Consider the following 13,259-nt stretch of genomic DNA (forward strand, 5'->3'; position numbering starts at 1 on the left):
TGTGTTGTGGTTTTAATATTCAGATAATATCCCAGATATCTAATGATAGTGAGGACATTTTCAAATGTTTATTAGCCATTGCATATCATCTTTGTGCAGTAGCTACTCAAAAAGCCTTCTGTTGATTGCATATATAGTATTACCCCTTCTCTGTGGTTTGCAGTTTTACTGTTAATTGTCTTTTTATAAACAGAAATTCTTAATTTTATTGAACTCTAATTTAACAATATTTTCACTTCTTGTCCATACTTTTTGTATCCTGTTTATTAAATCTTTCCTTTCCCCAATTTCATGAAGGCATTCTCCTGTGTTAACTTCTAGAAGCTTTATTGTTGGTCTTTCACATTTTATCTACTTTTTTCTTAAATTTGATTTGTGTGCATGGTATGAAGTAAGGTTCATGTTTACTTTTTTCCCCAAAAAAGTGTGCCAATGCAAATTCTTCTTTTCCTCATTGCCCTTCAGGGCCGCCTTTGTCATGGAGCAGGTATCTGTGTGTGTGCCTTTCTCCTTATCTGACTAATTTGCCTTCATCTACCGTTACAATCAGTATCCTGAAATTTTCTCTAGTGTCATCATTATGTATTAAATACATATTCCATTAAAGCCCATTTGAAGGATCTGGGCTATTTCTCACCAGACTTCACCTCTAATTTGGTTTTCCTGAAGAAAATTAGTCTGAACTAATTCTGATTTATGGAATTTCCCCTGGACTGATAGATATAAATATATAAGAATATATAAACATGGACACCTGCACAAACGTATGCATAAAAGTTATTTTTATCTTTTTTGTACTTTGATGAAGGTTTACAGAACAAACTAGCTTCTCATTAAACAGTTAGCACACATATTGTTTTATGACATTAATTAACAACCCCATGACGTGTCAACACTCTTCTCAACGTTGGGTTCCCTATTACCAGCTTTCTTGTCTCCTCCTGCCTTCTAGTCCTTGCCCCTGGGCTGGTGTGCCTATTTAGTCTCATTTAGTTTTATGGGCCTGTCTAATCTTTGGATGAAGGGTGAATCTCAGGAGTGACTTCATTATTGAGCTAAAAGGGTGTCTGGGCCATACTTTTGGGGTGTCTCCATAAAAATTATTTTTAAAAGAAAGTATCCATTCTGTAAAATAATTGAACGATTGTTGATTTTACCACAAGTTTGGCTCCATTTGTTTTGCAGACCCTCCTTGAAAGAATCCCTTTTGCCTACTCTCTCTTGCATCTTGTGTCTGTACTTTTGTAATCAGCTAGAGAAAAATCACATAGTTCACCTGTTGATCAGCATGCTCTTTATAAGATACGTTTAAAACTTAGATTAGGTTACGCTAAAATGTTGTTGGCTTGGCAACTGTTTTGATTCCTTCAATACTTTTAAAATTTTCTTCTCAGATGGTTAAATGTTGATTCGCAGTTAAATTGTCACAGAGAAATGTTAATTCTCAAGTTCTTGAGGACATTGTAACGTTCTCAAGTACACCAGTCACCCTATAGGAATCTGCTGTAGTAATCATGACTTTTGCTTTGTGAAACTTGGCTTTCTCCCCAAATTTGTGTTTATTCTCTGATCATCCTTCACATTCCTATCTATTCTTTGTTTTTGGCTGTTTCCTGTTTTACCTTCCTAACTCGTAGATATTTTTTGTATTCCTTAAATACCTTATTTGTAGTATAACTTTCTTCCGATTTTTTAGACTCCTTCTCACTTCTCCTATCTTTAGTCTTACTATCTTTCTTAGCAAGAATTGCATGTGGGACACATTAATTTTACATAACCCTTGGTTATGTAGAATTATCCTTATCCTTCTGCAACGCTTATTTTAAGATTTTCAACATAGAGAACAATTGAATTTTCAAAATTTTTCTTTTAGTTCAGGAGTACTGGTTTGAAGCAAAGATATCAACTCTAAAGCAAAATACTTCTGAAGAATCTCTTCTGGGAGAGCAAACAAAAAGTGTCATAATGGAAAGAAGTCTGGATTGGGAGGACAGAAGATCCACAGAGAAGAGGCACTATAAATGTAAGAAATGTGGGAAAGTCTTCAAATATAATTCCTCTTTTATTAACCACCAGAGAAATCATATTGGTGAGAAACCCCATAAATGTAAAGAATGTGGGATGGCCTTTATGAGCAGCTCATCCCTTTTAAATCATCATAAAATTCACATAGACAAGCAGCCTTACATATGTATTGAATGTGGGAAATTCCTCAAAAAGCACTCAACATATATTAATCATAAGAGAATTCATTCTGAAGAGAAACCTCATAAATGCAGTGAATGTGGAAAAACTTTCAGAAAGAATTCAGTCCTTTAAAGTCATCAGAGAACTCATACTGGCCACAAACCCTACAAATGTAGCATCTGCGGCAAAGCCTTTGCTCAGAGCGTAGCCCTTACTCGTCATGAGAGAATTCATAGTGGAGAGAAGCCTTTTAAATGTAATGAATGTGGGAAAGCTTTCAGGGATAACTCAACCATGTTGGAGCATCAGAAATCCATATGGGGGAGAAACCATGTCAGTGTAGTAAATGTGGAAAAGCCTTTAGGAAGAGCTCAACTCTTATTAGTCATCAAAGAATGCATACAGGAGAGAAACCGTATATCACTGTAGTACATGTGGAAAATCTTTCAGGTATAGCTCATCCTTTGCTGGACATCAGAAAACTCATAGTGGAGGTAAACCCCATGAGTGTAGTGATTGTGGGAAAGCCTTTACAAAAAGCTCAAACCTTGTTGGACATCAGAGAATTCATACTGGAGAAAAACCCTATTACTGTAAGAAATGTGGGAAAGCCTTCAGACAGAACTCAAGCCTTGTTGAACATCGGAGACTCCATACTGGAGAAAAACCTTATGATTGTAATGAACATGGGAAGGCCTTTCCCCAAAGTTCAGCACTTAAACAGCATAAGAAAATTCATAACAAAGATCTGTCAAATGTAATTAGTGTGGTAAATCGTTTAGAATAGTTCACTCCTTTTGACGTCAAAGAGGGGACATTCAAAAAACTGCTCTTTCAATAAAAATATTCTGTGTGCCTGTAATCCTGGAGAACTTTACACTTGTGAGGATATTCATTGTATGGGTTTGGACTAGTGGAATGGGGGAAGAACCTAAATGTATATCAGTATGTAGTTATTATGGAATGTTATGTAGCAATTGAAAGATCCCATGATAGTTAAAAAAGAAAGTTGGAGGAAATCTAAAAAGCCAAGTCATAGAGTAATGGCATAGTACCCCATCTATGTAGTTTATTGCATTACTTGAATCTTTACGATGAAAATATATCACTGGTGTAGTTTAAAACTTAAGGGAAAATCATAGAAGAATGTGACAAAATAAAAAAGAAAGGAAGTAAGCCTTTGGTGCAAGAAACTTGAAAAGGATGGAATTAATCAAAAACGTCACAGTTGGGCACATGTATGTGATTGTTGTTAAGTGCTGTCAAGTCAGTTCTGACTCATAGTGACACACAACACAAAGAAACACTACCTGGCCCTGTGCCATCCTCATGATCGTTGTTACGCTTGAGCCCATTATTGCAGCCTCTGTGTCAGTCCATCTCCTTGAGCATCTCCCTCTTTTTTTGCTGACTCTCTACTAAGCATGATGTCCTTCTCCAGTGACTGGTCCCTCCTGATAACATGTCCAAAGTATGTGAGACGAAGTCTCGCCATTCTTGCTTCTAAGGAGCATTCTGGCTGTATTTCTTCCAAGACAGGTTTGTTCTTTTGGCAGTCCATGGTATATTCAACATTCTTCGCCAACACCATAACTTACAGTCTTCAATTCTTCGGTCTTCATTATTCGTTGCCCAGCTTTCCCACGCATATGAAACAATTGAAAACACCATGGCTTGGGTCAGGCACATCTTAGTTGTCAAAGTGATATGTTTGCTTTTTAACACATTACAGAGGTCTTTTGCAGCACATTTGCCCAAAGCAGTGCATCGTTTGATTTCTTGAGTGCTGCTTCCATGGGTGTTAATTTTGGATCCAAGTAAGATTAAATCCTTGACGACTTCAATCTTTTCTCCATTTTTCATGATGTTGCTTATTGGTCCAGTTGTGAGGATTTTTGTTTTCTTTATGTTGAGGTGTAATCCATACTGAAGGCTGTAGTCTTTGATCTTCATCAGTAAATGCTTCAAGTCCTCTTTACTTTTAGCAAACAAGTTTGTGTCGTCTGCATAATTTTGGTTGTTAATGAAGTCTTCCTCCAATCCTGATGCCCCGTTCTTCATATAGTTCAACTTTGGATTATTTGCTCAGCATACAGACTGAATAAGTATGGTGAAAAGATACAACCCTGGTGCACACCTTTCCTGACTTTAAACCACATGGTTTCCCCTTGTTCTGTTCAAATGACTGCTGCTTGATCTGTTTACAAGTTCATCAGAAGCACAATTAAGTGTTCTTAATTCCCATTCTTCACAATGTTATCCATAATTTGCTATGGTCCACCAAGTCGAATGCCGTTGCATAGTCAATAAAACAGGTAAACATCTTTCTGGTATTCTCTGCTTTCAGCCAAGATCCATCTGTTATCAGCAATGGTATTCCTTGTTCCATGTCCTTTTCTGAATCTGGCTTGAATTTCTGGTGGCTCCCTGTCGATGTATTCCTGCAAACCCTTTTGAATGATCGTCAGCAAAATTTTACTTACATGTGATATTAATGATATTCTTTGATAATTTCCGCATTTAATTGGATCACCTTTCTTTGAAAAGAGCAGAAATGTGAATCTCTTCCAGTTGGTTGGCCAGATAGCTGTCTTCCAAATTTCTTGGCAGAGATGAATGAGCACTTCCAGGGTTGCATCCATTTGTTGAAACATCACAGTTGTTATTCCATCCATTCCTGGGGCTTTGTTTTTTGTCAGTGCATTTGGTGCAGCTTGGACTTCTTCCTTCAGCACCATTGGTCCTTGATCCTATGCTGCTGTCTGAAATGATTAAATGTTGACCAATTCTTTTTGCTATGGTGACTGTGTATTGCTTCCACCTTCTTCTGATGCTTTCTGCGTTGTTCAGTATGTTGCTCATAGAATCCTTCATTATTGTAACTTGAAGCTGGAATTTTTTTCTTCAGTTATTTCAGCTTGAGAAATGCTGAGCTTGTTCTTCCGTTTTGGTTTTCTAACTCCAGGTCTTTGTATGTGTCATCATAATAGTTTTACTTTGTCTTCTTGAGCCACCCTTTGAAATCTTTTGTTCAGCTCTTTTGCTTCATCATGTTTTCCTTTTGCTTTAGCTACTCTGTTTTTGAGAGCAGGTTTCAGAGTCTCTTCTGACATCCATTTTGGTCTTCTTTCTTTCCTGTCTTTTAGTGACCTCTTCCTTTCTTAATGCATGATGTCCTTGATGTCATTCCACAACTCATCTGGTCTTCTGTTATTAGTGTTCACTGCATCGTCTATTCTTGAGATAACATGATTGTTAGTGAAAACTAAAAATTAGGTAGCAGTTTGGCAATATGAATCTAAATCTACTAAAAGTATGTTTGCCTTGACCCAGAAATGCTACTCTCAAACTATATAAGGAAATAATTAAACTAGCTTACAGAGATATTATTGCTCAACATAGCATAATAATAAAAATTTGGGAAGAAGGTAGAAGAAACACCTAAATAGGGAAATGTTTAAATAAATTATAGAATGTTTATAGGCTAGTATCCCAGTTACTGTTGTTACCATTTTGTTGTGCTCACTGATTCTGTGTGTGAGGAGGAGTTTAGAAAGGGCATACTAGGAACAGCTTTCCAACTCCGTCATGTCTGAAGGACTGAGGTCTCAACTAGGAACACTCAAGGCTTGAGGTGACTTGGCAGTTGGGAAGTTGCGATGTAAGGCCTAAAATGAATGATCAATATTATCTGCTACTTTGATATCTAATAAAATCAAGAGGGCTTCGAATGCTCTAAGTTCCCCTCACCACTCTGCTTCAGGGTCCCCTAGCCAAACAACTCTCCTTATCACAGAGGCCAGGTGCAGTTTCCAGCTTATAGCTGAATAGTGGGCTTCAGTTCCCTGCCAGCCCATGGAATTAGTCAAACAAGCTAGTCACATCCTCCCATGGGAGCTAAGGGTTGTCACACATTCTTAGTACTATAAAGCTCCCTCCCAAAACCCTTGGTTCTTCACCCTGTTCCCAGGTGTAGTCTCCACCTGTCCCAGTATGGCAGGTCATGTCCTTCCCCTAAGCTATGAGTGTACGTGCCTTATAAACAGCTGTCAAGTGCATCTGCCCACTATTGGGTGTTTGGCCTAGGGCAGGAATCTAAGACAGTGGTGGAATCACCTGAAGCTGCACTGTCCGATATGGTTGTCACTAGTGACTCCTGAGCACTGGAAATGTGGGCAGTCTGAATTGAGAAATGCTGTAAATGAAAAATTCACATCAGACTTTGAAGACAGTGTTAAAAAAAAAATCTCACAGTGGGATGCAGACCCCAAATTCTCATAGAAAGACCAGACTTAATGGTCTGACTGAGACTAGAGGAATCCCGGCGGTCAGGGTCCCCAAACCTTCTGTTGGCCCAGGACAGGAACCATTCCCGAAGACAAGTCATCAGACATGGAAGGGACTGGACAATGGGTTGGAGAGAGATGCTGATGAAGAGTGAGCTACTTGTATCAGGTGGACACTTGAGACTGTGTTGGCATCTCCTGTCTGGAGGGGAGGTGGGAGGGTAGAGAGGGTTAGAAACTGGCAAAACGGTCACGAAAGGAGAGACTGGAAGGAGGGAGCGGGCTGGAGAGTAAATGGGAGTACGTAGTAAGGTGTATATAAGCTTATATGTGACAGACTGACTTGATTTGTAAACTTTCACTTAAAGCACAATAAAAGTTATTTTAAAAAATCTCAATAATAATACTTAATAAAAATAATTAAAATTAAATTTGTGTCAAATATATTGTTAATATTAAAATTAAGTTTTAACGTGGTTAGTAGAAAATTTGAAGTGATACGTGGTCCCCGTTTGTGGTTTACATTCTGTTTCTGTTAGATAACACTGATCTGAAGATTTTCACACAAGTCTGGTGGTTGATGCTGTTGGATAGGACCTCAGCAAGAGCTGCTGACAGCAATACCTACACATGGCTTTTTCTTGTTGCTGTTTGGGCTTCTTCACAGCATGGTGCCTGGCTTCCAAGAATCAGTGTTCCGAGAGAACCAGGTAGAGAACCACTGTTGCCTGTTATGACCTAGTCTCAGAAATAACAGCATCACTTCTGCCTTAGTCAAGCCTACCCAAATTCTAGGGAAGGGAACAGAGACCACACTTCTGCATGGGTGGAATATCAGGATCACTTTGTAAGGAGAGAATATCGGATCATGCTGTGACCATTTTGGAAAATACAGTCTACCCATGGAATACAATGTTTTTGTCGCTAGGTGCTGTCGAGTCGGTTCCAACTCAGCGACCCTGCGTACAAGAGAACAAAAGCCTGCCTGGCCCTGCACTGTCCTCAGGATCACTGTCAGGTCTGAGCCCACTGTTGCAGCCACTGTGTCAGTCCATCTCAGTGAGGATCTTTCTCCTTTCTGATGACCTTCTTCTTTACCAATCATGATGCCCTCCTCCAGGGATTGATCCCTCCTGATAACATGTCCAAAGTATGTGAGACCAAGTCTCACCATCCTCACTTCTAAAGAACATTCTGACACTACTTCTTCCAAGACAGATTTGTTTGTTCTTTTGGTAGTCCATGTTATAGTAAATATTCTTCACCAATACCGTAATTCAAAGTCGTCAATTCTTCGGTCTTCCTTATTTATTGTCCAGCTTTCGCATGCATGTGAGGTGATTGAAACATACACAGTCAATAAAAAGGATGGAGTAGATAGTATGTTATGTGAAAAAAAGTAGGCCATAGAATAGTATCTAAAAGCTTTAAGACAGAAATTAGGAACACGAATTTTGACGTCAGGGAGCACGACCATTGACAAGTTATATAACCTATCCAAGCTTCTACTATGTGCAGATTTAAAAAAAAACTGTCCAACTGGTTTAAAGGAGATAATGTAAAGTGCTTAGCTGAATGCCATATGCGTAGTAAGGACAAGGTAAATGTTAGCTGGTGCCATGTTAACGATGATCAGCCTTCTTTTTTTGGGCCAATTCTCAAATTAATAGGTTCTTTTTTTCCCTAGCCCCCATTTTTGGCCAAATCAAGTGTTTTAGCGTTCCACTTTATCTGTTGTGTTGACTTTTTAGCTTTGTTTCTTTGTGTGTGTGTGTGGTGTGTGTGCTTTCTCTGGAGATGATACTTTATGTCTTTAGAATACCAGAATCTATATTAAATGTATTCTATTAGTTCACTAACATTTAAGATCTTTATTAATGTAGTTTTCAATTATTACCTTTCCTTTGTGTTTTCGTTGTCATGTATCTTTTATAGATTTTATAAACTCCATGTTCTTTTGTTATTTTTACTTTATAAAACAAAAAATCTTTAAAGAAATTTAATAATACATACATATAAAAATAGGAATAATATTTGTAAAGGTCTTTTATATTTTCTGACCTTTATATTCTTTCTGGTATTCTTTGTTGCCTTCTGCAGAACCAGGATTCTATCTGAGATTTTTTTTCCCGTAAGTATATAGAACTTTTAAAAAACATGTTTCTTATACTACAGGCTTGTTGGAAATGAATTCTTTCAGTTTTTGTCTATCTGAACATGTTTTTATTTTGCTTTCATTTTAAAGAATATTTTTGCTGTCTATAGATTCCAGGTTGACAGTTTTTGTTTTGGTTTAACACTTTAAAGCTGTCACTCCTCTGTCTTCTGGACTCTTGTTTCTGATGACAAGCCAGCTGCCATTCTTATTATTTCTACCATTTGTGTAGTTTCTTTTTCTCTGATTGCTTTCAAGATGTTCCCTTTATTTTTGGTTTTCAGCAATTTGAGTATGTGCTATTTAGGCCTGTTTTTCTTTCCTGCTTGGGATTGTCTCATTAATTTTGGAAAATTCTGAACTAGTGTCTCTTCAAACACTTCTTTTGCCCACTCTTCTCTCTCTTGTTCTTCTGGATTTTCAGTTACACATGTATTAGAGTATTTGACATTTTACCACAGATCTCAGGTTTCTGTTCTTTTTTTTTTTTTTTTTTTACGTTATGGCTCTTACCCCCCTAAATACTTCAGATTTTCTATTTTTTTTTTAAACAGTATTTGATTGTGTTTTTGGTGAAGATTTACATTGCAGCTTAGGTTCCCATTCAACGATTTCTACACAAATTGTTCAGTGACATTGGTTACATTCTTCACAATGTGTGAACATTCTCATTTCTGCACAACTTTTATACTTCTTAAAGATAAGTTTTCTTTTAGAAAGTTATCAATTTCAGTATGTTTAATATTGATATAATACTTGTATCTAATGTTTTTTTAATCTACAGTCCATATTCCAGTTTTGTCAGTTGACCCAATAACAACTTTTACAGCACTTTAACCCTTCTATTTCAGTGTTCAGCCTGCATTCAGGTATTGCTTTTGATTATCATGTCTCTTTGTTTCGTTTAAGATGGAACTTTTTTTTACAGCCTTTGTCTCCTATGGCTTTAATATTTTTGACAAATACTTTTTTTTTGGAAGAATTTTCCTCATTTTGAGTTTGCCTGATGTTTCCTTGTGGTTATATCACTAACTTTCTCATCACATGTGCCTAATCGGGTATTAAACCCATACAGTGAGTTCCTAATTTCAGTTCTAGAATATTCATCTGATTATTTTTTTAAATAGTTTTTAGTTCCTTGCTGAAAATATGTATCTTTGCATTTAACTTCTTGCAGATGAGTACAGGGTCAGCAGAAAAGGGGAAGACCCTCAACGAGGTGGATTGACACCGTGGCTGCAACAATGAGCTCAAGCATAACAACGATTGTGAAGATGGCTCAGGACTGGGCAGTGGTTCGTTCTGTTGTGCTTAGGGTTGCTATGAGTCGGAACCGACATGACGGCACCTAACAACAACAACAACAACATGTTAATCATTGCATTTTGAAAGTCCATGCTTGGGTGTCCAATGGGTCTATTTTCACTACCTGTTTTTTTCTCTTGATTTTCAGTCTTTTTATTTTCTGTTGTATGTCTAGTTATTTGTGATTGAGTGGTGAACATTGTGAATGAAAATACAGAGATAATCTGAGGTTCCGGATGATATTATCTTCCTCCAGAGATGATTTGCTTTTGCTTTTGGCGAGCAGTCTAGAAGATTCTCTTGATCAGGAATTGAGGTTATTCAAAGCTGGGATGCATGCCTTATGATTGTTATTCTATTTATAGTCCACTCTTACGTGTTTCTTACGTGTAGTATTTAGTCCTTCAGGGCCTTGTGATTTCACCAGGGCCTCTACCTCCTGTTTTACCCCAAACTTTCTTTTGTCACTTAACTGCATATGAGTCTGGAAGGCCTGTTCAGTGACCCAGACTTTTAGCAACTGCTTGTGCTTTCTGTACTAGGTTGGATTGTGCCCCCCAAAAATATGTCACCTTGGTTAGGTCATGGGTGGTTGTCTTCCATTTTATGATTTTCCTATGTATTTTAAATCATAACCTCTGCCTGTGGTTAAAGAGGACTAGGGTGGGATGTAACACCATTGCTCAGGTCACATCCCTGATCCAATGTAAAGGGGGTTTTCCTGGGGGGTGACCTGCACCACCTTTTATCTTACAAGAGATAAAAGGAAGGGGAAGCAAGCGGAGAGTTGGAGACCTCATACCACCAAGAAAGCAGTGCCAGGAACAGAGGGTGTCCTTTGGATCTGAGGTTCCTGTGCTGAGATGCTCCCAGACCAAGGAAGACTGATGACAAGGACCTTTCTCCAGAGCTGACAGAGAGAGAAAGCCTTCCCCTGGAGCTGACCTCCTGAATTTGGACCTGTAGCCTACTAGGCAGTGAGAGAATAAATTTGTCTTCGTTAAAGCAATCCACCTGTGGTATTTCTGTTACAGTGGTACTAGATGACTAAGGCACTTTCAGAATCAGCAATTACCTTGATCAGGAAAAACAGCTCCAAATTCTTGGCTCTTTTCCTCTTCCAGATATTAGCCCCATAAATTCTCACTGCCTTGGTAGGTCTCTTAATACCCTCCAGCAGAGTTTTCTGTTTTTAATATTTTTTCTAGCTTTTATAGTTGTTCTTATTGAGAAGATTGCTTGTCAACAAATCTACCATTGCCAGAAACAGAACCACGAGACTAATTTTTGTTTTCTAAGCCTGTTTTATTAATTATCTATTATGGCAGGTGTTTACAAATTTTTTCTTAAATGGTCAGATTGTCAATATTTCAGGCTTGTAGGCCATATGATCTCAACTACTTACCTCTTCCATTTTCATGTGAAAGTAACCATCCACAATATGTAGATGAATGGGTGTAACTTTGTTTCAATAAAATCATTTACAGAAACAGGTGGCTGGACCATAGGATGTAGTTTGCTGACCCTGTATTACTTCATAACAAATTGCCCCAAAACTTAGCAGCTTAAAACAGTGCACTTATTATCGCACATTTCCTTAAGATTGGGGATTTGGGAGTGGCTTAGCTGCACAGATTTGGCTCAAAGTCTCTTAAGACACTGAAGTCAAGAAGTCACCTGGGGCTTTCGTCATCTGAGGGCTTGATTGAGGCTAGTGGATTGATTTCCAAGGTAGTTCAATCACATTGCTTTTAGCAGGAGCCTCAGTTGCGTACCATTCAGGTCTCACCATAAGGTTACTTGAATTTCTTCATGACATGGCAACTGGGTTCCCCCAGAGCAAATGATCCCATAGAAAGTGAACAAGGAGGGAACCATAATGCCTTTTATGGCCAGGTTTCTGATGTGACACACTGTCCCTTCCACCATATTCTAACTGATGAAATGAGTTGCTAAGACCAGCCACACTCAAGGGGGGAAGGATTAAGTTTAACTTCTTCAAAGGGGTGTATCAAAGAATTTATAGACATGTTTTTAATATATACACTAGGCAGTGGGTTTTTTTTTTCTTTGTACTTTATAGGTTATTTACTTATTTCTTACGGCAATGTTTTTATCCTTATACAACTTTAGTTTTATAGGCATGAGAAGCTTTTTGAAAAATAAGATCTACAGGTAGGTGCAGTAGGGACTGGATTTTCTGCCTTGTTTGCCATTACTTAGGAAATAACCTGTGGAATGTCATAGTTTATCAACTCCATCCACCCTCAGCCCTAGGGGCAGACATAACTTTATATCCAGAGGAACTGGGCAAGCCTAAACTCTCCTGCTGAAACTTAACACAGAATTATGTAGTCCACAGAATTTTTAACATTTGATGGACTTAGTATGCTTTTTAGTGAAAAAGTAATTTAGATTCAGATGGAGGCTGACAGTGGTTTATTCTTCCACTTCACATGCATTGCTGACCTATCCCCAAAATAGTCATCCAAACAAAAACTAAACCCCTTGCCATTGAGTCGATTCTGACTAATAGCGACCCTGTAGTAGAGAGTAGAACTGCCCCATAGAGTTTCCAAGGAGCAGCTGTTGGATTCGAACTGCCAGCCTTTTGGTTAGCAGCTGAGCTGTTAACCACTGTGCCACGAGGGCTCCAAAAATGGTCATAGGTTTGGGGAGTGTTTCAGTTATATTAGGCAGAGTCATTGTCCTGGACTTGAGGTATAATAAAACTATTTATTTAAAGCCTCTACCATGCAGGGTACCAAATAACTCATTGCTCTGCCAACAGGTACATTTAACTCACACTGTTGCACTGTTAGAGGGGCTTGCGTATACAGGTTGAGTATTTCTGCTTATTGCTTGCTTACCTGTCACCGAGAGGTTTAGAGTTTGTACACCCCAGTGTGCATCAGGATTTTTTTTTCTGATTTTTACATTCTCCACTTTCTAAACTGGAACCATTTTTTTTTTTTTTAATCTTTATTGTGGTTTAAGTGAAAGTTTACAAATCAAGTCAGCCTCTCATACAAAAATTTATATACACCTTGCAATATACTCATAATTGCTCTCCCCCTAATGAGGCAGCCTGCTCCTTCCCTCCACTCTATCTTTTTGTATCCATTCCACCAGCTTCTAATCCTCTCTGCTCTCTCATCTCTCCTCCAGCCAGGAGATGCCAAATAGTCTGAAGTGTCTACTTGATCAAGAAGCTCATTTTTCACCAGCATTTTTTTCTGTCCCATTGTCTAGTCCAATCCCTGTCTGAAGAGTAGGCTTTGGGATTGGTTCTTGTACTGGGCTAACAGAGGGCCTGGGGGCCATGA

At 38.3% G+C, this 13,259-nt stretch overlaps 1 protein-coding gene across 4 annotated transcripts in view; it reads left to right on the plus strand.

Annotated features, from left to right (window-relative positions):
• ZNF485 (zinc finger protein 485) overlaps window positions 1-12,818 on the plus strand; it is a 33,453-nt gene extending 20,635 nt beyond the window's left edge. For 3 of the 4 annotated variants that reach the window (XM_064269810.1, XM_064269811.1, XM_023547142.2), the window contains 4 exons: window positions 1,874-2,023; window positions 7,013-7,183; window positions 7,402-7,491; window positions 9,806-12,816. In XM_064269810.1, coding sequence (XP_064125880.1) covers window positions 1,874-2,023; window positions 7,013-7,183; window positions 7,402-7,491; window positions 9,806-9,876 — 482 coding nt within the window. In that variant the 3' untranslated portion in view covers window positions 9,877-12,816. Of the gene's footprint in view, window positions 1-1,873; window positions 2,024-7,012; window positions 7,184-7,401; window positions 7,492-8,573; window positions 8,605-9,805 lie in introns of all 4 variants that reach the window. The other variant, XM_064269812.1, reaches the window with a different exon arrangement.
• Window positions 12,819-13,259: the final 441 nt, after the last annotated feature.

This window comes from Loxodonta africana, chromosome 16 (assembly GCF_030014295.1).
Source record: "Loxodonta africana isolate mLoxAfr1 chromosome 16, mLoxAfr1.hap2, whole genome shotgun sequence".
Classification (NCBI taxonomy): Eukaryota; Metazoa; Chordata; class Mammalia; order Proboscidea; family Elephantidae; genus Loxodonta; species Loxodonta africana.